A 26003-nucleotide genomic window follows, 5' to 3' on the forward strand; every position below is an offset into this window, starting at 1 on the left:
CCGTTCCTGAGGTGTTTGTAACTCTTAGGTTCTACTGTGGTGTACAGTTTTTCTAATCCATATTACATCTGAAAAAGAGGAGGTAGGTCAGAAAATAGCAGTGTTATTGCCAACTATTGAAAATGCTTCTGTATAAAAGTCCACACATGGTACAATCCTGTTCATTTTTATGTTGGCAGTATCTCTTAAAACTTTGCCCTACAACCCCAACGTTGTATTATTTTCTCTATCATAAACCACAAAAAATGGTCAGGTTCTTTTCTTTCACTGTAGTTGAAACCACCACAGTTCGTTTCTTTTGTTTGGTAATAATAAGTCTGTACTTCTATAGCATCTTACACCCCTGGATTTTAAAGTGCTTTGTGTACCTCAGTTAATTAGTTATTAACCTCATTGTACACATGGGTAAACTGAGGCAAAGTGAAGCGATTTGTGAAAGAAATTCTAGCAATGATGGGAATAGAACACATCTTCTGAGGTTTAATCCAAGCCCTGTGGTTTAATCTGTTGTTGTTTGTATTATTATAACACCTAAGAACCCAGTCTTAGACCCAGGATCCCATTGTGCTAGGTGCTGTACAAACCCAGAACAAAAACAGTTCCTGCCCCAAAGTGTTTTCAATCTAAGTATAAGACAGGAGAAACAACAGATGGATACAGACAGACCAACAGAGGGGTGCAAGGAAGCAGTGAGGAAATATTGGTCAGCATGATAGGCGGTCTCAGAGCACCAGCAGCCTAACTGTTGTCAAGATTTTTGTGGGCATCATGACAAAGGAGAGTTTTACATGCTTCCTTTCCAGTCTAACACTGTACAATACTCCATAAAAGAGGTGATTTATCAGCACGTCTATTTATCCTCTCCCGAAGGGGGAAAATATCTGTAATACTTTTCCCTCAAAGTATTGGTGGATAATTGTATACTCACATTTAAAAACAAAGGACATATTTTAATTTAATAGTGTTTCTGCACAAACTTCATAGATGCTTATACAATTAAAAATAAAGCACGTTGCCTCAGGCACACCAGGAAGAGAGATGTATTTTTGGTGTAAAATGAAGGCTGCAACTATTTCAAAATAAGCAGTTAAAAAATAACACAGTGGTCTATCTTGGTCCAACTTGAGGATATTTAATCACAGTCTGTAGGAATGCTGAGCCCAGACTGCAGGCAGCACTGTCACAGTTGAGGTCTTTGACCTATAACAGAATAAGTCTTCCATGGGTACAGCACTCATCAAGACACCCGCTTACGTACTTCCCTTTTGTGATATAACCATGTTCAGCAGCGTAGCGGTGTGTATTCTCATAACAGAATTTGGCCATATCACAGGTGTACTCCTCCTCTATAAGGACATTTGAGCCTTACTCTTTGAGTGCTGTTGGACCATAAAGCCACCCTCACCAAGTATATGATTTTGAAAGCAAATGACCGTTCTTTTCTTGGAAAGAACCAGCTTTGATAAATCTAATAGCTGAAAATAAGGTGTAATTACAAAGAACCCGACATGGAAGTGCCTCACTTTTATAAATACATATGGTATCAGTAGACCAACCTGAAGAGAGTACTGAGCAGAGTAATGTTCTACAGAATATGCATTTTAAAGACCTTCCATCCTAGTCTCTAGGGCAGGGGTGGGCAAACTTTTTGGCCCGAGGGCCACATCGGGGGTACGAAACTGTATGGAGGGCCGGGTATGGAAGTCTGTGCCCCCCCAAACAGCCTGGCCCTCACCCCCTCCCACTTCCCGCCCCCTGACTGTCCCCCTCAGAACCTCCAACCCATCCAGCCCCTCCTGCTCCTTGTCCCCTGACCACCCCTTCCTGGGACACCCTGCCCCAAACTGCCCCCCCCGGGATCCCACCTCCTATCCAACCCCCACTGCTCCCTGTCCCATGACTGCCCTGGCCTATCCACACACCTGCCTCCTGACAGGCCCCCCAGGACTCCCATACCCTATCCAACCCCCCCGTTCACCGACTCCTGACTGCCCCAGAACCTCCACCCCATCCAACCGCCCCCTGCTCCCTGTCCCCTTATTGCCCCCCGAGACCCCCTACCCAACCCCGCCACCACTGCCCCCTTACCATGCTACTCAGAGCGGCAGGAGCTTGCAGCCCGTGGGCCATAGTTTGCCCACCTCTGCTCTAGGGGCATAATACGGCTGTCCAATTGGAACAAGCAATATAACTGAGATAAGAAGAAACAGTCACTGAAAAACAACTGGGTTTAATAAAATCTGAGTTTGTGGAAATTACCACTCACTCTTCATACCTTTGAGGACAGATGAATGGGTGAAAAGGGATCTCTTCCTGCCATGTAGCTACTTTACACACTTCTGCCAGATAAGCTGGATCTGTACCTCTCTTTTGACCTGCCAAATCACTACCATCCTCATGATTGTGTTATTGCTGGACAAGGAGTCCTTGATCACCTGGCTCCCAAATGCCTGTCCTCTCCTGTGTCTGCCGATCTGACCAGTTTCCCCCAGATGCCAGTAAATTGTGCTGCAAAGTGCCAGTTTTATCCTTCTCCTCAGTTGTTTTTAACAACTGTAAAGATGCAGTCAGGGTCCCTGATCGCTTTCTGATCCATTTGCAAAGGTTTTACTGCTCCCCCACTCGCATCTTTGGAAGAAGAACAGAATTTGGAAACACAGAACAAAAACTGACTTCAGAGGATACTTACTATGTGACAGACCTGCACTTGTTGCTAATTCATCTGTCAAGTAATGGAACATAAATGCTCTCATCTGATTGGTTTTTTAAAAATATTTTTAAGACTCTCTCTCACACTAGGTGTATAGGATTCAATTGAAATTAAATTCACAAATGTCAGTAGAACCCTGTTGCTGGTTTTAAAGCTGTCTCGCGATCTGTTGTAAGTAAGCTGCTGAGAGAGTGTTAATATTTTTCTGCCATCAGAGATTGTTTTTTTGTTCCTTTGGTTTTTATAGAATTATCATATTATTTTAGCTAGTCAGGAACATGGTGGTTTTCTTTTTCTGTTCATGTTCGAATTGTTGCTGGTTTGACATTTGGGGAGTACAGAAAGGCACAAAGTGTAGGTAGGCTTCTAACTCCCGCTGACATTCAGTTGAAGATAAATGCCTGTCATTTGTGTTTTTGAAAATCTCCCCTTTTGTTCTTAAAGTTTAATACTCACGGATAATAAAATGTGATTTATAATATGTGAGTATTTATAATATTCTTAGGCTATTATAAATATTCATATTATAACGTATTAACCATGTAAATTACAATATTTAATATGTCAGGGGGTTGTATTTTAATGTAACAAGTTATAAAAAAAAAACAGTTGCAAGAAAGGAACTATTATACCCTTGACAGGTATGTCATGAATAAAGATAATCTTCCTTCCTTCAGATGTTTTAAAAACTTTAGCTTGAAATGTAAATGCAAGGACAAGTGGGAATTAATGCAAGAAATCTCCCCATCCTTTTTGCATTTTTATAGTGGCACATTGTCTTTACATTTGGCTAAATTGCTAGCAATATCTCCTACTGTACATAGTTATGGCTATTGTAAAAATGATACAGTACTCTACTGAAGTCATCTTTCAGACCAGTGGAAATTTTCATATGATTTTAGCAAATCATTGAATCTCTGGAGAGAAGCCAAGTGGTAGCACTTTGGCTTAATCCTATTACTAATTCTTTTAATCTCCTAATGATCTCCCTGCTATACTGTATTAAATGTGCACACCTGTTGTGACTGAGTCTGTCACTTCAGCAGACAAAACAATATTATTAGGTATTTTTGGCTTTCCCTTCTCATACAGTAGTCTTTAAATACCATATCATGGCTATAACAACCAATCTCTGTCTGACGTGTGTGTTGCTGTTTTCAAGCAAAGTCCTAGCTTGAGTAGTCTTGTAAAACCCATGGCTTTAAACAACAGTATGCTTGTTCAAATACTGGATTATTTTCTTTCCTTCAGTTTTTCTTCTGTCTTAGTGGCGTACAGATTTAGCAGTCATCTTATTAATGACTGTGATCCTGAATCCATCCAATCTGGCTGTGATGAGATGACTCTCTCACTAAACAACATATTTTACAATATTTGATTAGAGTTGATATCTAGTTTTCCCTTTGCTTCTGTCATGTTGTATATAGACTGATTTTTACCAATGCTCAATAGAATACCAGACAGAAATCATAAAAGTCCAAATAAAATAAAATACAGAAGTGCAGTGGGTTGACGGTAAAGTATGTGTGAAATTTTGAAAATGCTCAAGATAAAGTTGAAGTCAGAAACGTTGTATGGCTCAGAAGATTTCCTAAGAATCACGTAGCCCTGATTCAGCAGCCTGATGCATGTGAATAGTCCTACTGAGGTCAGTGGGATTGGGCATGTGTTTAGATACCTTGCTGAATCGAGACCTTAGGATGGAATTAACTGATGTTCAAATGTTGCTGTGTATTTGAAAACAGTTAGTCTGAATTTGAAACAATAAATGTTTCTTATTTTGCTTTTTACAGTGGAAGAATCTCACAGGAAGCAAATGTATTTGAGCTAGAACTTTATTTCATAGACTAAACAAAACAAGGACTTGAAACAAAATTTTAAAAGCAGATACTTTCTGAGTTTCTTGTAGAATGCCAAGGAATTACAACTTAATAGGTAAAGGTGCTGTCACCCATGTTAATTCTTGGTCATCAGATCTCAGTGGAGGCCTGATTCTGTAAAAGGAAAGGAACAAAACTTTAAAATATGACTGAAGACTATCTGAAGTAAAGCCAGACCCCCTTGCAGCTAATTGCAAGACATTAAAATTCTAAATAAGGTCTCTCAGATGTCCAGTGAATGTATGATAATAGAAGGGAAATGTATTACCTACACAATTAATATTTTTATGAATATTTAAGCTTCTACATTTTGTTACCCGCTGAGTCCAAAGAAAGATCTTAAAGTAAAAGCATTGCATTAGCAAAATAGTGTCTTCAACTCCATCATATGCAGACTATATCTTATTCTAAATGTGTTCTGAAGAATGTGGTGAGCTGTTAGTCACACAGCCAGACTTATTTCTTACATCACTCTTCAGTGGCTTCGGTATATAGGAAAGTAATTTAGAATCCAGTTGGTGATTATAATAGACCTCCCTTCCCTCCATAGTGAATAGGTACATTAGATTTATATAGGAGTTATTGCTAATTCTTCCCTCCTTCATATTGCTCCTCAAGATCCCTTTCTACCATGCTGCCTACAAGAACTTATCAGCTAATAGTAGGATAGGTAAAAAGTCAGTGGGGATTGCTGATTCTTATTTTATTTATTTATATTAACTCTGAAATGATTCAGACCATCAAGCTATATGTATAATTCACCTGTGTAAACTTATATACTTATTTCTGCTACCTTCTACCTCACTTCTCTCCTGTTTTTTTGTTTTGTTTTGTTTTGTTTTGGTTATCTGTAACTCACTTGTTGCACCTTGCCTTAAATTGGCTTTCAGAGTGAGATACCACGTTTGCCTGTGTGACTGTGTAGTACCTAGGACAATAGCTTTCTTCATCCCAATGGGGGCCTTAGAGCACTACCACATTAAAAATTATAAATAATAACAAAAATAATTGTCAAATACTTGGACCATATTTTACTGTTATTACTTACACAGAGCTATAGATAGATATTGAATGGAATGACAAATATACAGAGATAAGAAATGGGCCCTAATTCTTAGTCTAAATTGTTACAATCTAATAAAATGTATCATATATTTTCAATATTCAGCCTGCACTCACTATAATATTTGGTTTAGATGCCACAACATATTTAGTAAATAACATACTGACCACACCAGTAATTTGATGGTGGTTTACAGTAATGTACACTAGTACATAACATCTTTTTACAGCAATTGAAAACATCTGACATGTAAGTACATGTATATTAAACATTTTCTGAGAAATAAGGAAGAAAAATATTTAGGATTTTTTCACTTGCCAGGAAATGTTTATTGTTAGAGAAAGGATGGTGTTTATTCCACTGTTATAAAACTACAGGCCATATTCAGTCCTGTTGTAAATGGGTACCTGAAGCCTATTTATGCCAGGGCTTAATATGACCCCTAGCAAGTACATTGTGAAAGTTACTGCATATTAAAGGAAACATACACTACACTCTTCCATTCTGTGGAGTTGCTGGTCATTATAGCATATTAAGGCTAAACTCCACCAATAACATTACAGCTGTGTAATGTGACTGATGTGGGGCGGGGTGCAGTGCCACCTGCTGTCCCTGGGGCACTCTTGGTAGGGCTGGAGCCTGGTTCTAGTGGCAGCCCCTGACTCCCCATGGTGGAATTCTGTGTCAGTGACACACAGACTGCAGGCAGCAGAGGAAGGTGGCACTGAGCAGGGAATGCAAGCTTCTACAGGAGCAGGCCAACAGAGGCAGACTCTGCACATATTCCTTTGCTGCTTCTAGTCCTTCTTTTCCACTCCACGGAGATGGGGTGTTAGGTTAGGAGGAGGAAGTGTTCTGAGCCTGAGGAGGTTTTTTCTAAGCTCTGGCAGGTTGTAAATCTCAGGGATGTGCTGGATTGTATTGTGATCCTGGAAGTGTGTGGTGAGAGAGAGTTCTGTGCCATGGAGAAAGTAAGTAGCTAGAAAGAAGAAGGGTTATTAGCCTGGAGGATAGAGCGTTGCTTGTGTGAGGGGGTGTTCTGGGGTAGGTGAGGTTGCAGTGTCACAAGCCCTCATGATTTTATAGCAAGTCCCATGATATCTGGTGATTTTCATAAAACTCCAGCTTCAGGAATCACTTGACTTATGTAAAAATCTAAGATTTCATTTTTAAAAAAATCTAAAGCAAGTTTCTGAGCTTCCTGGTTGTGGAGAGGCTCCACAACCAGAGGGCAAATAAAAAATCCCAAGTTTATTATTTTTAAAATCTCATGGTTTTTAAGCCAATCTCATGGGTTTGGGCAGGGAGAGTTGGGGCCTTGACTCATGATTTTTGCATGCTTCAGTTTGGCAATACTCTGGTTGACTTGGAGGGAGCTGAGGTGGCTTGAGCTTGTTCTGAGTTGGGAGGGGAAGAGTTTGGGCTGGCAGGATTAAATGGAGTCAGATGGTGAATAAGGTTGTAGGTGAACTGACAGTGTGCATGGATAGGAATTGGAGTTGAAAAGTAGGTTGGAGGGAGAGAAGTTGGGCCTAACAGAGAACAGTAAAGGGGCCACATTGCCCATGAACCTCTGAATTTTTCATTCTGAAAAGGAGAGAGAGTTGTGGAGGAGGGAGTGTGTGTGCAGATTGCTACGTGCAGCCCCACCTCTAATTTGGGGCATGTCTGCCACTGCTACTATAAAAGCATTATTTATTCAGTTTGACCAAAACTCCTCAGGTAATAAAATGAAGTGGATGCTGAGATGGAAGTTGTCCTTTTGCCCACCACAGCTTTTTCATGTACAATAATAGCCCAGTACTAAGAGCATAGATTCCACTAAGCTGCCAAGTGTGTGTATGGATACATCAACTGGATTTGCAGGAGTGGAATTGCTCTCGGATCTAAATTTAGATGTAGATTGGCTGCTTTGAAATCATTATCTGTTAGCTGAATTCTGCTGTTTGGAAGCTTAGAAAGTGTGATTCATAGGATTAAAAATATTTAACTGTGTATATATTTTTACAGAAAGGAAATATTCATCTCTTGCAAACTCTCTAAAAGGGAGAAACATGTTAAATAGATATTACAGCCAACAGATGAAAACATGGTACTGTTAAGAAAAAAATTGAGAAGGCTAATGTGGTAGTAAAAAACAAATTAAAAGTAAAGAAAAAGTAAAATAGTCAAGAACTGAATGCAAATGGACTAGAATTGGTTTGGGGGGCTTTGGTTTTTTTATTTTTTATTTAAAGGTGAAAACAAAAATGTCTATTTTCCAAGGAGGTTTTTGCATTTAAAAAAAAATAACAAAAACAAAATTTTATTATGCAGACTGATTCTCCTTGTCAAGGAAGAAAGCTGACTCAGATGTCTCTGTCTAAATGGGCACTTAAAAAATCCAGTAAGGAAATGAATGCTGTCTGCTTTGGTCCAGCAGTTTGTGATGTTCTCATTTCTTAAAAAAATCTGCTGCCAACATGTGGATTGTACCCAGGCAGTGGAGCATCAGAACTAATGAGGGATAAAGGAATTTGTATTAAAATCCCTTCCTTTCCCCCCACAAATGTTCACCTGGAGTTATCAGATACCACTTTTTTGTTTGGTTGGTTTTAGTACATATTTTTCTGCGAGAATAAATATAAAGTCTTGAGTTTACTGATTGTATGAAACAGTTTTACAAAATTCCTGAGGCAACTACTTTATTAAGCCTGGCAAGTAAAATTTGAAATGGCAGATGTGAAATGTGGGTATGAGTTTAGTTAAGTGGTCCCCTGCCTTATTCACTGAATTTCATTCAACCTACATATCTTATATCAAGTTCATATTCTTTAGTCCTTGAGGACATCTGTTTGCCCATATCATTATCAGTTACCTCACCCAAAATACTCATTCTTCCCTCTGCATGGCTCCTGGATTGCAGTCCTTATACGTGGCTAGGCCCATGTTTCCAACACCTTTTTTTACCCTTAATGAGGAGTGATAAGAAGACAGAATAATTTCAATGCTGGCCTTAACTGATGGATCTGAAAGCCCAGAAATCAAAGAGATTGACCAGGCTGGTGCCGGGGAAGGGGAATAAGAGGCTTAGTATTGAGGCCAGAAACATGCTGATGGATCTTGGGGATGGAGTGTTCTGTACTGACAGAGCACAGGACATAAGTTAAGGTAGGGGATAACAGTCTTAGCAGCTTTTTATGCTCTCATGTGATATGTCCTTGACTATGCATGTCCTTTTAATAGCACTAGTGCATGGATGGAGGAGCAGTGCTGGGCAGAAGTTGTGGGAAGATAGGGCCTCAGAATTTTATACTAAGTTATTGACCTCGGCATAGTGTCCCAAGAGGATGGACAAGAGGATGGACAACCATGTGGATGGTGCAGGCAGACAAGGCCAGATTGTGACCTTCTCTTTCCTGAGTCGCAGCAGATGCTGGCGCCAATCTTGTGAATCTGGCCCTAACTTTATGCACTTACTCCTTTAAAACAGAGACCCAAAAGTATAATCCATACTCTTCATTCCCTTCAAGCCCTTTAACCTATTATCCTGTATCAAAATTAACCATCCACTTTTTTACAGCCCATTATGTGCTCTTTTTCTTCCTGACTACCATTTTGCACCGTAGGAATGAGTGCATGATTGTTGTATTTGTATAGATGATGCAGCACTCTAAGTCCTTCAAGAAGAAAGGTGATGTATCAGTGTAAGATTTTGTTAGTGGTGGTGTTTAAAGCCATATATATAGTCAGCACCATATTTTTACAGCATGACTCTAGCAGTCTCACGTAGAACCTGCTTGAGTGAGATTTAACTCTCAAGAATATAATAGTGGGCACTTTTACTTTTTTAAGATCTGATTTGTGTTTTATCAGAAAGGTATTCTGAAGTTCCAAAGGGCTTGACTTTGGAATAAGGAGATTGGCATTGTGTGTCATGTTGGAGATGTAATAATGGTCTGACTTTGAAAGTGACTTTGTGTTTTAAAGTAATGCTATGTTCATGCACGGCATAAAGTATCATGTGACATTAAGAAATACAACATACTTCTCAATTCTTCCTCAGCTGGAAGAATATTATTGCCCTTAATACCTATTGTTGTTCATAGCGTGTTATGTAAATACACTGTCACTACTTCGGCGGTTTTTTCCTTAGCTTTTTTTAATGATCCTGTGTAACTGAGTGGCCTCTTCCCAGGCGTCCCTTGCCTCAGTTTCCCTTTTGAGTTTCCAGAAACTCTATGGAAGCATGTTCTCAAGTCCATTAATATAACTTATTAACCAAACATAGTGCAAAAGTCCCAGAGCATAGTCCATATTACCCCAGTACAAGGAGTCCTTAAAATCACATATCCTCTTCTCCATTTACATAACACATACTTGGTTCCAATGTCTTCTGCCGTACCCAAACTCCCTGCAAATCCTCTTTCATCCCTCTACCAGAACAGCCACCCTAGCCCTCCTTCCTGGGTCAACCCCACTCTTCCCAGCAGGATCTCCCTCAGCCTCTCAACTCAGACCCTCACTTAGGCCTCAGCTCTGCAGCAAAGAAACACCAGTGAGTAAACACCTCTGCTGCTCCCCCTTCTTTCAGACCACTCTGACCCTTGTCTCCAGCTCTCCAGCTTAAAGCCAGCAGGCATCTCCCTCTGCTGCTCTTCCTGCCATCAGCGCTCTCCAGCTTTCGGGGGAGGGGAGAGGAGAACACCAACAAGAAAACCCCTTGCACACCTGCCTTCAGCCCTTTCCCAGGAACCTCTCTTTGGCAACTCACATCTCCTGCTCTGTCTCCTAACTCACTCAGTCTGCTCTGACATACTGGATCTCACCTGGTTTCCTATAGCCCCTTAGGTGCTACCCTGCCTCTTAATTGGGCCATCTTGGAACATGTGGACTGAAACCGGAGAGCTGCGCCCAGTTTCATTTAATGGGCAGCAACCCCCCCCCCCCATTACATCCTGTCTTTCCTTTCTGATGGTCAAGCAGACATGTTTTGGTACTGTTCAGTGCAGAAAGGTTGTTATTTAACCATTCTGTATCTAAGAGTTGTCAGTCTGTTATTTTATTATAACAAAATTCACATTTATTCAAATATCTTATAACGCCTGTGCATGCTGTTACCTAACTTGATAAACAAGTCTCATAAGTCCTGAGATATAAAACGTCTGGCTAGAGTGCTGCATTATTTTATTAGGAGTCAGTTGGGGTTTTTTTTCTAAATGAAAAGTATGTTGGAGACTACTAACCAAAAGATAGCTTAATAAAATCTCCTCACTAATATTAAGCACTAATATTAATGACCAGTTAACTTTCACATCATGAAAGCAGGTCAGATCTCACCTGTTCCTTGTTATAATGTTCAATGCAGGTTCTACATGGTCAGCTATTATGAGCGGAGTCACAGAATAGCAGTTGGAGCTCGCCATGGTTCAGTGGCCCTCTACGACATCCGGACTGGAAAATGTCAGGTAAATAAATCATTGTGACTTTCTCCCCACAGCATGTGGAAGTTATTGAAAGGAAAGAGAGACTAGCTCTGCGTCAGTTGACATGCTGAGCTGCTGGAACATTATGGAGAATGCTAAGGGGATCAATAGTTTAATGAAGGACTCAAAGTATATAGAGCCCTACTGTCTTCATTCACTGTGACTGAATGGCTGCCATAGATGGGTTAATAACAGAAACTCCAAATAAGGTGTTACTTGTGACAAACTCCTCTGAAATAAATCTCTTGTATTTGAATTATGATTTTATATTTGTCTGATTTTCAGTATGAAGAAAATGTACTGGTTATTTTTTTCTACCGTTCTCCTTTACAAAATGTGCCTATATTTCAAATATATTAACTTTTCTGGTATTAAACAAAATGTGTAGTTAGATGAGCAAGATAATGTCAACCCAAAACAATAGGTTGCACAGTCAGATTATGGTTCAGGGTAAATTTTTCAGTCTTTATATTGGAATGATGAGGACTTAGTTGAATATTATTTTGTAGTTGATAATTTTTTCATAAAATTTAAGTGTTAATTTTCTCTCTTATTATTGGTAATATGATAAAACCCTGGTAGAATTCCAAAAGCTTTTAGATTAAATGTAAACTAATTATTTTAACTAGGGCTGTCAATTAATGACAGTTAACACAAGCGATTAACGCAAAATAAATTAGCTAGATTAAAAAAATTAGTCATGATTAATCACAGTTTTAATCCCACTGTTAAACAATAATATAATATCAAGTTAAATTTATTATAAATATTTTGGATGCTTTTCTACATTTTCAGATATATTGATTTCAATTACAACATAGGATACAAAGTGTACAGTGCTCACTTTATACTATTATTTTTATTACAAATATTTGCACTATAAAAAAGACAAAAGAAATAGTATTTTTCAATTCACCTCATACAAGTACTGTAGTGCAATCTCTATCATGAAAGTACAGTTTACAAATGTAGATTTTTTTTTTTACATAAGTGCTCTCAAAAACAAAACAATGTAAAACTTCAGTGCCTAAAATCCACTCAGTCCTATTTCTTGTTCAGCCAATCGCTCAGACAAAGAAGTTTGTTTACATTTATGGGAGAAAATGCTGCCCGCTTCTTATTTACAATGTCACCTGCAAGTGAGAACAGGCATTTGCATGGAACTGGTGTAGCCGGCGTTGCAAAGTATTTATGTGCCACATATGATAAACATTCATATGCCCCTTCATGCTTCGACTTGTAGATTTTTTTTATCTTTTTTATAGTGCAAATATTTGTAATCAAAAATAATTATTAGGGCTGTCAATCACAGTTAATGCATGCAATTAACTCAAAACAAATTAACACATTGTTTTTTAATGAGTGTTAATCAGTGTGCCGTGCTCAGGGGAGGCACCACTGCTTGTTTCTGGGGCAGGGGTGCCCCTCCTCCTGCTGCCCTGCCCCACTGCTTCTTCCACCTCCTCTCCCCCCTACCCATGGAGCCACCCGCTGGCCAAGCTGCTCCGGACTGGGAGCCTGCCTCCTGTCTGCTGTGCAGAACGGGGGTGGGGGGCTGATGTTGTGGTGTTTTCCCTCCCCTCGCCCATGTACCCGGTCGCTGCTGAGCTGGGGTTGGGGAACAGGGGGAGCCTATCTGCTGTTGGCTTAGGAGTGAATGCTGCCGACAGCAGCTGCTGCTGGCTGAAAAAACATTCAGGCTCCTGAGTGCGGTGCTTAAAGAGACAGCGGTGCCCCAACACACATGCGCGCACACACACACACACTTCCCCCAACACCAAAAATATTTAAATAAATGGTATTCTGTATTGTTTAACAGTGCAATTAAAACTGCGATTAATCACAACTATTTTTTTAATCTCACAATTAATTATGATTACTTTTTTAAATCATTTGACAGCCCTAATTTTAACTACCTTTTGTTTTGTGGTTTTTATTTGCTCTTCTAATTCTGTGTATAAATATAATGCTGCTTGTAGTTTCCAGATAGACAGCCGCAGAGACTGAAATCCTCTGTTCATTTATAGAACAGGAAAACAGCAAAGACAATGGTACATATCCTCATGCTTCCTCACCTCTTACCTGGAAGGACTAGGAGTAAGAGGGTAGTTCAGTGTCCGATCCCAGCATCTGATCCTTGACTTCTCAGCTGAGATTACTAGCAAGGCTGTCATTTGTGGTAGTATTTATTATGTGAACATCTGTCCATTGGGAATTGGTTTGAGATCACCAAATTTCTTTTACAAACAGCCATATGATGGTAACAGACTTTATCAGCTGGCAACGTAGAGGTGAAAGCCTCCATTTCCTATTTCTGATCCCGGGAGCCATCAGCCCCTTTACATATCCTGTTTGGCTTAAATATTGAATCAGTTCCATAAGACTTGCAAAGCTTTAGTAATATACAAATCAGACCGACAGTTGACATTTTTAAAGTGATTTGTTTGTAATATCACCTGAAAGCTAAAGAAATCACTAGCTCTGATTATGTAAATCTCCTGGCCTTTATGGAAGGCTAGCCTGGATTTTAATCATTGATTGTGTTCCATCACTACGAACTGTGAGTTATTTTCAACCCTGTTATCACATGAACAGCCTTGACACATCAAACCATGGGGGGCTGTTTGATCCGGATAATATTATTTCTTGCCTATAGAAGCTATCCCATTCTGCAGTTTTCAGACCCTAGCTATGGCCTACCTTCTCACTGCAAAGGCATAGTCAGTTACTTCCCTTTTTCTCAAAATATGTTTTCTTGACCCTCTTTGCCAAGCGTGCTATGAACATTGCAGCACTTTCCGCTCCAATCATTCAGCAATCAAGGTCATAGTAAGGCTTTGTATTGAGCATCTCTGTCCATTCCGAAGCTCGTCATGACATCTTTGCTGTATTCTTGATCTCACTGGAAGCTGGAAGTGAAAAACCCAAAATAACCTCTTAGTCTGGGTCTCTCTTGCCTGTGGGCTAGTCCATATACTTTTTATGCTAATTTTAAGTATTTAACCATCCACTTCACTATAACTCTGTTGTGCCTGTATATTCCCACTTAAGGAGAATGACAACGTACCCAATTCTTTAATTTAGCTATTACATTTGTCCTACACTTTGAATTCTTAAATTTTCAACTTTATATTCATTTACTAAAATGACTCTTGGATAAACACATGGGTATCTTTATTTCTGAAGTAACTCTAATTTTGGCAAGTATGTCCCCACAATAGGATTTCCAAAATATGCTATCAAATGTCTTATCTACTGGTCTAAAATAGTTAAAAAGCATCAGAGCTGTTGATAGACAAGCTAATTAAGTGCTTACAGCTACATGTATGCGTGTGGTTGCATCTGCAGTTAAAATCTTCCCTCTGGATTGGTTTGCCCTTGGTTTGGCAGACATGCAAACGTATCTTATCTTGCTGATATCCCTCACCCCCCCCCCCCCCCCGCCGCATTCTTTTAAAATGCCTTCTATATAATAACCATTGGGTATGTTGAAAGAGATTGTCTCTGGCTAATGTTTGCAAGTCATTTATCCAGAAACGCCCTGTTTTCATTTTTAATTGAAATTTTATTGTATTAGATTACTGGAACCTAATCCTGATTTGTTTCAATAAATGGTTTGAAGAATACTATAGTTAATTGGACATTTTAGTGGAATATTTGAGACCACCTGTTTCCTTACTGTCCTTCAGACTCTAAACAAATCATGTGAAGGGGCAGATAATTTTGGTTGCTAGGGAAGGGCATCCAGAGTAATTAAATATTACCATTTGCAGTTTTGATTTTTTTAAAAAAATACCATGTCATAATATCAGAAAATTTTTTGTCACAAATATGAGAAATGATTAGGGGGAAAAACAAAAGCCATCAGTTGACTTTAGGCTTCATGTTCAGAATCTGATCTTTTGAGGTGCTCCTCACCCCATGACCCCTATGGGAAGGTGCTTAACATTCATGGAATCAAAACCCTCCATTTCTTAATATAGATAATTTTATTACAGCTAGAAAGAGCCTTCTGTGATAGGGCAGAAGAGGAGAAAAGAAGTGGGGCAACAGGAGATAGGTTAGTTTACCGAAGAGCAGAGGGGATTTTTATAGGCTTTGACTGGCTCTACCAATATCAATGGATATTTTGCTATTGATTTATGCATTTGGGATTTCATCCATCTCCATCTTGTTCTATAGAAGCCAAGGTAGAATAATCAGATATTTGTATCTGCTTTTGTAATATAAGTATAGAAAGCAAAAGAAAGAGGCCCATGTAAATAGCTAAGGCAACTTCAGCGGGCTTCAGAATAGGTTACTAAAGAGCAGCTGCAATATCATTGACAAAACATCAGCAGGCCGGTATTGATGAGCTATGTAGAAAGTTCAGTACACTTTCTGAACTTCAGTGTTTGTGAAATTGCAGAATAGATTTGCATGTCTAAAGAGACACTTCTCTTTTACATGCAATGTATATGTAGCCATGTCAGTCCCAGGATTTTAGGAAGACAAGTTTTATTGGACGAACTTCTGTTGGTGAGAGAGACAAGAGAGAGCTTTGTGTGGCTTAAAAGCTTGTCTCTCTCACCAACAGAAGTTGGTCCAATAAAAGATATTCCGTCACCCAACGTCTCTTTTGTTAAGTTTCACACAGAGCTGAAGTTAGAGCTAGTGGTAATACTTCAGCAGTCCTCACACCTCTCTTTGGCTATCTGGGTACAAACGACAGTTTTTCAAATTTGGGTGCTCAAAATCTGGCACTTAAATCCATGTCTACACATTTAAATAAGTAACTTAGTTTTCCCATTGAATTTAGTAGGAGCTCTGGGTGCTTAGTACCTGTTAATTAGGTCATGTAACTATAAGCACTCAGTTTGAAAATGTTAGTGTTGTTATTGTTATAGAACTTCCTGGATTGCCATATGTGAAACTGCACAGAGAGGAAGCTATGTTCTTACTGCAAATGTCAGTTCATTTGATTACATATATGCTAATACAGGCCCTTTCTATAAATAGTGCTAAGTTTCAAGAAAGAGTTCTAGATTGTTCAGTTTAACAAACAATGTTTTTCTAATCATTATTTAATAACTTAGTATGCTGGGTAGCTTGCTAGCTGCTGTTCTTGAGGAAAACACACAAACAGATGACATGGCGCTCCACCTGTTCTTAAGGTTCCCATGGAAAATCTCAACCTCTTGTTGGTGGGAGATGGATTAGCAGACTGTCTGGATAAGCATATATACAGAATTCACATATGCAGGAAAGAAGAAATTTAATGTTTTTCAAAATTGTTGTTTGAAAAACATCCTCTTTATTACAATCCAGAATGTATTTATAAACAGGCCATGTTTATGTGTTGACTAAAATACACGTATGTGTTTCTGTACTAATATCATTTGGAGTGCAGTTCCTGTGGTTGATTAATCCGATTGTATGCTACATTTTCCAGCAGACCACAGTATATTTCTGCTAACAGCACTGGGGTGGATTTTCAAAGTCTCAAATGGCAATAAGGCTCCCAACTTCCATTGAATCTCAATAATAGTTAGGCATCTAACTGCCATCTGTGCCTTTGAAAATCTTGTCAACTTTGTGTAATTCCATACTTTGGTTAATATTCGGTATCACATGTCAGTTCAAAAGGAATAAGATACAAATGTGAATAATAGGTCCCTAATATGAATATTTACAAATCATAGCACACGCTGTAAAACTTCCAAATGCAGTGTTACGGTGCTTGCTGTGAATGCCTATTACGCTTACGTGAAAATATTCTCATTACCCATGAAGCCATTGAAAAATTCACATTTTTGCTGGTTTTGCAAACATTAATCTATTCTACATCAGATTTCCATCTTTTTCACAGAATAAATTCCCTTTCTGACAGGATACAAATATAAATCTGGCTTTGGTAAACCTTGTAGGTCCAAACTCAAATAATATTTTGGGGAGATCAAGTGACTAAATATTTTGGGGAGATCAAGTGACTAAAATGAAGCTCAGTTAAACTGTGATGGCTGCTGGGAGCTGCTTGCACAACAGGTATTTAATGTACATCTACAGACACTAAGTGGGGACCACCCCTTCTGTGGAGACGTTGGCAGAGGGAGGCCAAAAAACTCTGTGAGGCTCATGACATCCTCTGTAGTGGGGGATAAGGTAGCTGTGCAGAGGATAAAAGGAAAGATTCCCTAATCCCACTGGAGGAGTGAAAGAGGGTAATCCTTGATCTGCTGAGGCAGTAGTCATCTTGCATATGCTTCATGAGGCTTTCACTGGCTTCTGTTGCCTTGACAGTCTGGCTACTGAAGGAGCCCATTTCATAATTCTCTTGTGTAGGAATGGCTATGGAGGGGACTCTGGATGAGTTAATGTTGCTTCTCACTCCCAGATTTCCACACAGATATCTGATGGCTGAAGAGTAGATGCTGATCTCTTGATTCATCCATTCCTACCCCTAAAGTCCTGTGGAGGAAGACTCACCATGGGGTCCATGGGGTCCCAGAAGAGCTGGAGTGGATACTGCTGCACTCCTCCCTTTCCAGATTGTCACAGGGAATTCCACTCAGATTAGGTCCACTCCTCCTTTGTTAGCAGTGGGAGCAATTCCGTCTGGGTGATTTTATTAGGCAGTATAATTTACAAACATGGGAAAAAGCCTTTAATGATGTTGTAACAAGCTGTGTTCCAAAGAATACTGTTCAAAGTTTCAGACTCTGTTATAGCAGAGCTCCAAGTACAAGTTTCATTTGGTGTATTTACTGTTGGTTTCCTGTAGTTAGTTAAAAGAACCTTAGAGTGGAGACATTAGCTATTACAGTTCCTCTTTTTCTCTCTCAGCAGCAGCATCCTAGGATACAGTATGTCAGAGCAGAATTGATTTTGGAATTCTGGATCTTTATAAGAGAGAAAAATATCAGAAGCCCTCATAAAAATCTTTGCGTGCATTTTCTTTTTTTTATCTTTGTGGTGTTGGTAATGAATGAGGCATAAAGAAAACAGTAGCACTTTACTCTGCACTTTAAAATATTTATCGACGATTAAAATAAAACTGTAAATGCTGTCATCCCTTCATATGCAGTTATACTAGAGCAAGCACTCTTCTAATGCCCTGTTTGTAGTAACATATGTATATTGTGGCTTTTTAATTTACTGAAATTGCATTTAAGATTTAGCACAAAAGTGTGGTATTTTTTCATACGCTTTGTAATATAGTTGGTAATTGTGCTCAGCAACAGAACAAGATGCTGTTCTTTTTATATATTCTGCTAGATGCAGTTATTAGATTTCTGTGAAATAGGGTGTTGTTAATGGTCAGGATTTTATTGTCTGGTTAAGGAAACAGGGATGCACGTCAACTTTGAATGATCAGAAACAATTATTTTGTATGTATTCATTTTTCCTTCCAGCATATTTTTAGTTAGGGTTTGAGAAAGATGGTTGTACGCAGAGAAATTACATCTAGTGATTAATACAATGATGGATGTGGAGAACCACCTTTTTCTTAAGAAATAATAAAAGAACATTTATTTGTGATGGGTTTTTTACTTAAAATTTTGCAATATTAGTGTCACACATTTAACTAAGCGTCATTTATAAAAACTACCTGTAAAATATTGCCTCATAGTACCAATAATCTGCATTAAAATATTATCCTTTTTCTTTCTAATAATTAGAATAATAAAATAATTAGAATAATAAAATAATTATTTTGTATCATACATAAATGTATTAATTTAATAAAAATATTTCCTGTGCATTACTTTTAAAAACATTTGGTTACAACATTTAAAATATTAAATGGTAGATCCTAAATTTATAAAACCTGATGCATTTCAGCCATATACCTAGAATTTAGAAGTGTTATGCATTTCAAGTGTCTATCTATAAAACACTTATTGCTTTTAGAAAGCAGTCAGCATCCCTATTGTATTACATGATAAGTATTCCAAATACACACCACTTTCTCTCTGCTAATCATTGTTTATAATTCAGTGTAGATTAAACAGATTCAGGATCTGTTTAATCGTGTGTCTCTTTAGCTACATAGATTTTTAAGCATATTTTAGACAAAAAGTATAGTTTCTTTTTTACTAAGTGTTATTTTTACAGTCCGTTTGCTTAATGTTAGCTGCATATAAATTTTGAATTACTTCCCTTTTTAGGGTGCTTTCCTGAAGTGGTAATAGTGTATTGTGGGAAGTGGAACAGGGTAGTGTCCTTCCCATGGCTCTATTGATTTGCCCTTCAGCTGTTTGCAGTGCATAGAGAACCTAGGGCCTTGTTGTTGATTATCTACACAATGTCTCTGTGAACATTATTGACCCACTGCCGCTTACTGCCTGTGGCTCTTGATTTTTCACACCGTCTCCATGACACTCATAATAAAACATACTATCTTATTGCTGCTCAGCTCTGGAAGCCAACTGATCTAGCCTTAGAACAACTGCTACATTTCTGGAGAACATTTATTGTATGTGGAGTAAAATGTTGTAGCAATTTTAAGATTGTGTCTTGTGCTCTGTTTTAGCAGATCCTATATACCAAGGTTCAACCCACACTATAAAATTTTATTTTGTTGAAAGGAAAAAGGGGCTTACAAGTCTTACATTGTATTTTTGAAAATGAGAATGAAATCGTACATGTGGTTGTACCAGAACAACTTTTGAAACATTTCCCTAATGAAGGGCACTTCAAAAGAGTAAAAGATAAAGAGATCTGGTGAAGATGTTAATCTGAGACAATTTTCAAAATCGTAGAAACTTGAGTGATGGATACGAAAATAACTAGGATAGATAGAAATCTCATACATACACTTTGCCTTTCACTTAATTAGCTGTCAGCTTTTAAAAAAAATCTACCAATACATTCTCTGTAACTTGATTTTATAGTAATTTATAATAGTCCACCAGTGGTATTAACATTATTATAAGCTGTACCTTGGGACATTTCTGTAGAATACAATAGTATATTTTTCCATAAAAGGGATTATTTATTGCTTACCTGTAGTCAATTCTGTTATGTTTAGAATTTGTACAGTGTTTAAGACTACACATTCTGAACCTATGCTGTTTAAATTGGAGTAAATCTATATTCGTTAAATTAGGTACCTTTTTGAAAGACATTTTGAAAAATGATTGCATTTATTCAAGTTGCTATTGTCTTGACTTAAAATTTTTTGCTTTGGTACAAAAATAGTGTTTTGTGTGAGTCAGAAAAAAATAACAAAAAAAATATTTTAAAAGAAATATTATGCTCAAACGGTCATTAGGAAATTTTAAAAGATGGCTTCTCTTTTAGTTAGTAGGGGGCTGCCCAGTCTCACCAGGTGATTAGCAAGTGAAGTGCAGAGCACTAACTCCGAGGAAGGACCATAGTACCTTGTAAGATTAGGTTTTCTATTCTATTTGTGCTCTTGCACCGTGTGTTAACATGGGATCTGTGCACCATCCAGAGGTGCATTAAGTAATTTAACTGGCATTGGTTACATATGGTGCTTCTCCCAAGGGGGAAAATTGTGTATGGATTATTTTCATAGATTTGAAGGCCAATGGGACCATTATGAGCATTTAGTCTGACCTCCTGCATAACACAGACTGTAAGATTCCTTGAATTAAATCCTATGTGAAGTCCAATAGCTGTGTTGAACTAAAACATAGCTTTTAGAAATACATCCAATCTTCATTTTACAATTTTCAGTGATGGAAAATCCACCAGTACCTTTAGTAAATTGTTCCAATGATTAATTACCCTCACAGTTAAAAATGTGTGTCTTACTTCTAGTCTGAACTTGTCTAGCTTCAACTTCCAGCCATTGGACCTTATTGTACCTTTGACTGCTAGATTGAAGAATGTTCTAGAATCAAATTTCTGTTGCTTATGTAAGTACTTACAGACTGTGATCAAATCATCCTTTAACCTTCTCTTTGATAATCTAAACAGATTGAGCTCCTGGAGGCTTTCCCTATAAAGCATGTTTTCCAATCTTTTGTCATTCTCGACACTCTTCTCTGAACCCTGTCCAATTTGTCAACATCCTTCTTGAAGAGTGGACACCAGAATTGGACACAGTAGTCTAGTATCAGTCACTGCTAAATCCAGAGGTAATATAAACATTCGTAGTGCCACTTGATATTCCTCTGTTTATGCATCCAAAAATTTCAGTAGCCCTTTTAGCCACAGCGTCAATTTAGGAGCTCATGTTCCCCTGATTATTCAGCATGACCCCCCAAGTCTCTTCCAGAGTTGCTATTTCCCAGTATGAAGTGCTTCATCTTGTAAGTATGGCTGTCTTCTTTGTTCCTATGTATATAACCTTGCATTTGGCTAATACATATTTTTGGCTTGCATTCTGCTTACCAAACAAACCAGATCACTCTGTAGCAGTGACCTGTTCTCCTCATTGTTTACCACTCCCCCAACCTTTGTGGTATCTGAAAACTTTATCAGTAATGATTTTATATTTTCTTCTAGGCCAATGATAAAAATATTAGAATAGAGCCAAGAACTAATCCCACTAGAAACACATCCACTCAGTGGTGATTTCCCTGATTATAGTTGTGTTTTGAGATGTATCAGTTATCCAATTTTTAATCATATTAATGTCTGCCATGTTAATTTTGTATTTTTCTAATTACTTAATCAAAGTGTCATTTGGAACTAAGTCAAATGCTTTACAGAAGTCTAATTATATTACACCACCGCTATTATTTTTATCTACCAAACTCGTAATCTCATCAAAAAATGAAATCATATTTGTTTCACAAGATCTATTTTTCTATACCCTGGTTGATTGCCATTAATTAATTCTTTATTAATCAAATTCTGTATCATTTGATCCATTATGTTGCCTGAGCTTTATGTCAAGTCTATAATTATTCAGGTCACCCCATTTATCCTTTTAAATACTGGCCCAACCACCGATTTGTTCTCGTCCTTTTGAATTTCCCTAGTTTCCAAGACTTATTAAAAATCAACATTAACAATTTACAGAGCTCCTTGGCCAGCTCTTTTAAAATTCTTGGATTTTGTTTCCGTTGTGAAGCACTATGCATTTTTTTAATTGTGACTTTTTGCATTTGGAATGGCAAGGGTTGACATTTGAGATTGTTCTTATTTCTAGAGTACATTCAACAGTTCAGAGCCAGCCCCTGAAAAACTTTGGTCTCCTTCATAAACAGTCTTCACCCTTGCAGTAACTCTTCCCTTGTGCCAAAAGAGGGGAGTTAATTACAGTTTTAAATGCCAGTCTATCAAGTAATCTGTTTACATATTCTGAGCCCAAATTAGTCAGAACTTTAGAGATGAGGATTGAGGATTTACAAATTGAAAACAGCTGAACACACACACACACACACGCCCCTCTGTGGCCCAGATCCTGAGCATACCCTGTACATTGAGTAAGATCTGCCAACATGCCAAAGAACCCAATCCTGAGCTGCTGCTAGGGCAATTTGGGTGATTGTTCCCCCAGGACATATTAGGGTAGCCTAAAGGTTTACTTAATTTGTGTTGTTTACCAACACTTCCCAGGAGTCATTCCAGCAGTATAGGGATGGCCCAATGCCAGAAGATTTGGAAAGTAGTGGTGTAGGAGCTCGGGGTGGCCAAAGTTACTGATCCTCCAAGGTGCATACAACAATCTTTTAGGTTGGATATTAGGAAAAACTTTTTCACTAGGAGGGTGGTGAAACACTGGAATGCGTTACCTAGAGAGGTGGTGGATTCTCCTTCCTTAGAAGTTTTTAAGGTCAGGCTTGACAAAGCCCTGTCTGGGATGATTTAATTGGGGATCGGTCCTGCTTTGAGCAGGGGTTTGGACTAGATGACCTCCTGAGGTCCCTTCCAACCCTGATATTCTATGATTCTAATCTTCAGAAGTTCAAGAGCTGGGATGCGCCTGCCTGGTCTCGGGGCTTCAGCTGGGCCCCGTGGGGCTGAAGCCCCAGCAGGCACCTCCTGCCCTGCAGGGCTGAAGCCCCAAGACCCTCCTCCCTGGTAGGCAGAAGTCAGAGACGATGTGGGGTCTGCGGTCACGTCTACCCCCTCTAGATTTTTGCCAGAGTTTGCTGGCCCCGCTCGGTCACATTGTGCTGCCAGGCCCCCTCCCTGCTGAAGTCAGCAAGCTGGGAGCTGCACCTTGGGGAGAGGCAATGGCAAACAGCTGGGAGCTGCAGGGAGAGCCACTGCTTTTGCTGCTGCTTCTCCCAAAGGAGCTAAAGCAATGGCTCCTCCCTGGAGCTCCCATCTGTCTGCCGTTGCCTCTCCACATGGAGCTAACACCTGGGAGCTGAGGGAGGGACCGCTGAGGGAAAGAGGGAGTGTGTGACTCAAGCTATTGGGGGGAGGGCGAACCTTTAAATTTAGCCCCATCCCCCACTCTCAGCAGGTGCCAGTCATCTCTGGCAGAAGCCCCAAGCTCCCCCCCCCCCCCCGAGTCTGGAGAATGGAGGAGGAGCTCTTGGAGCCACACTTTAACTGTAAAAGAGCCGCATTCGGCTCATGAGCCACAGTTTGTTCACCCCCATAGCTCTAAGCCACTAGAAGATTCCTTTAATCAGAGGTAATTCTTATGGGGCAGAATTCTCTGGTGTTAGGGTTGCATTTTTAATTAGCCCCAACATACTGCAGGATTGAGACATACAAGTGGGCAAGATCAAGTGTGTTATTCCCGTTAACTTTGAAAAGCTTCTTTTTAGTCATATATGTGTCACTCCTACATAAATCAACAAGGAAAGATCTTAAATTCATAAGCACATTTTTTTTAATTCTAGGAATTTTGTGATTAAATTTTGTTCTTAATAAAATTTCACAAAAACAGTAGTTAAATAGTGTTTGCCATTAATTTGTTACAGTTTTAGTAAGATAGTTATTAACAACTCTTCTAGAATTTTGTGATTTACAATGGCTTTCTAGTTTATTTACATAGCAAATACTTAATAAAAGCAATTAACAGATTGTATGATCTGAGCAAATAACTCACAACAGCAAATTTTTGATTTTAACAATTTCCTTGAATGCACTCATAAGTTGCAATTATTTTTCTCATGTCTTTTTGAATGTATTGATTGTAAATATTTAAAATGTGAGTTCTCTTAGGTGAGATTACTCCGATAAATCACCTGTTTTGCTTCCATTTCCTAACTACATGAGCGCACACAAGCACTTCTGGATCATCTGCACGTGAGAATTTGGAATTCAGATTTTGCTAGTATTTGTGCATGTGACTTTGATATTCACTTGCCCCAAACACTTTTTCCAGTGAAAATAAACCTAAAAGGGGCAAAAACGTGGCTGAAATTTATTCATGTAAATATTCAAGTAATATTTGCTGAAAATGTTTTTGCATTATTTCCCCAGTTCTACTCATTGTTATACATGCATTTTCCCTTCTGAGTTGACCTTTAGGCTATGTCTGTGCTGTGAGTGTGAATCCCCGGCTTGTGTACGCATACTCGCGCTAGCTCTCATCGAGCTAGCATGACTATACATAGCAGCATAGCCATGATAGCACAACCAGTGGCAGCAGATCCACAGTTTAGCTGAATACAAACTTACTTCAGAGCCTGTGTACGTACTCGGCACGGCCAAGCTGTGCCTCCACTACCACTGCTTGTGCTAGCCCAACTACACTGCTGGTGCAAGCACAAGTGTGTTTACCTGAGCAGGGGACTCACACCCCTCGGCGGTAGTGTCGATGTAGCTTTCACTAATGTGAGGCTTTGAATTCTTGGAGTACAGTAGTCTGTTTACAATATACCGTAAAATATGTTCAGCGCAGTTTTTTGTCCTCCCCGTTGTTCAGTGAAGAAAAGATGGTGTTCGATGATATGAAATTGGTATTCCACTTAAGCCAGAGTATTTCAGTAGGTTTTGTTGTTGTTTTGTTTTGGAACTGTGAAACCTCTGAAGTGTATGCAGGGCTTCCTCTGACTGAGTTATCAGGTATTGCAAAGGTTAAGCCTTATCATCTGCACAAAAAAGGTTGAGGTTTCATCAAAAACTTCCATCCTCACAACCTGTCGACCACAATTTGATGATTATTATTGATTATTTCACAGCCTTTCACTCACTCTTTGCCACTGTGGCCAGCCTTGATATACAGATAGAGCAGCAGTCCAGCTAAAATAAGACTCCATCTTGATAATGGACTGAGATGAGATACTGTTATTTGATAAAGATAATTGATGTTTCACAGTGAATTGGAAAGCAGTTCTGAGTGTACCAGATCTGTGACTGTGTTCCATCTGCAAATATGGTAGCTGTTTACAAAACAGAACAAAAGAACTATAGTCAAACATTCCGTGATAGCTTTTGTAGAGCTTAGAGGTCTTTATTTTTAAAGAGCTCTTTTTAAAAACATTTGCCCATTTCTAAACCATAATTGAAAATTAAGTAAAGCAGCACACTGTTGCTACCTTTGAGGGCAAAGAGAAGTTTGTTAAAATCTTGGGTGCTATTGATTAGATAACTTGCATACTATATACTTAAATTCTGTATTGGGATTATGATGGTTCATTCTCCTGTGAGCTTGGTATCTTAAGGTCAAAGCTAAATTTCATATTGACTTTCAATTTTTTAACATTTTACATGTGCTGTGATTTAGTCTAAAAGCCCCATTTGAATTACCAATCATAAAATATTATGAAACCTGGCAAATGAAAGTCAGACATTAAATGTGTCAAGATTTCTCAGATCTCTCTCTCAGCTTTTACCCCATTCCTCTAAAATATAGAGCATGCTCACTGTAACTGATTATATACATTTGTTGACCGTGTGTCTTTCAGCAGCTAGATTTAAGTTGATTAAGGTATCATTCATCTTATGTGCTGTTCATCCAATTTCTTTAAGTCTTGTTATCACCTTCGTAACCCCCTAATTAAGCAATAAGACTTGACAGGGAG

At 38.7% G+C, this 26003-nt stretch overlaps 1 protein-coding gene across 2 annotated transcripts in view; it reads left to right on the plus strand.

Annotated features, from left to right (window-relative positions):
• WDR7 (WD repeat domain 7) overlaps nucleotides 1–26003 on the plus strand; it is a 346874-nt gene that overhangs the window by 278669 nt on the left and 42202 nt on the right. For both annotated transcript variants that reach the window (XM_074952395.1, XM_074952396.1), the window contains one exon: nucleotides 11001–11100. In XM_074952395.1, the coding sequence (XP_074808496.1) occupies nucleotides 11001–11100 (100 nt within the window). The remainder of the gene's footprint in view (nucleotides 1–11000; nucleotides 11101–26003) is intronic.

The sequence above is a fragment of the Natator depressus genome, chromosome 5 (assembly GCF_965152275.1).
Source record: "Natator depressus isolate rNatDep1 chromosome 5, rNatDep2.hap1, whole genome shotgun sequence".
Taxonomy (NCBI): Eukaryota; Metazoa; Chordata; order Testudines; family Cheloniidae; genus Natator; species Natator depressus.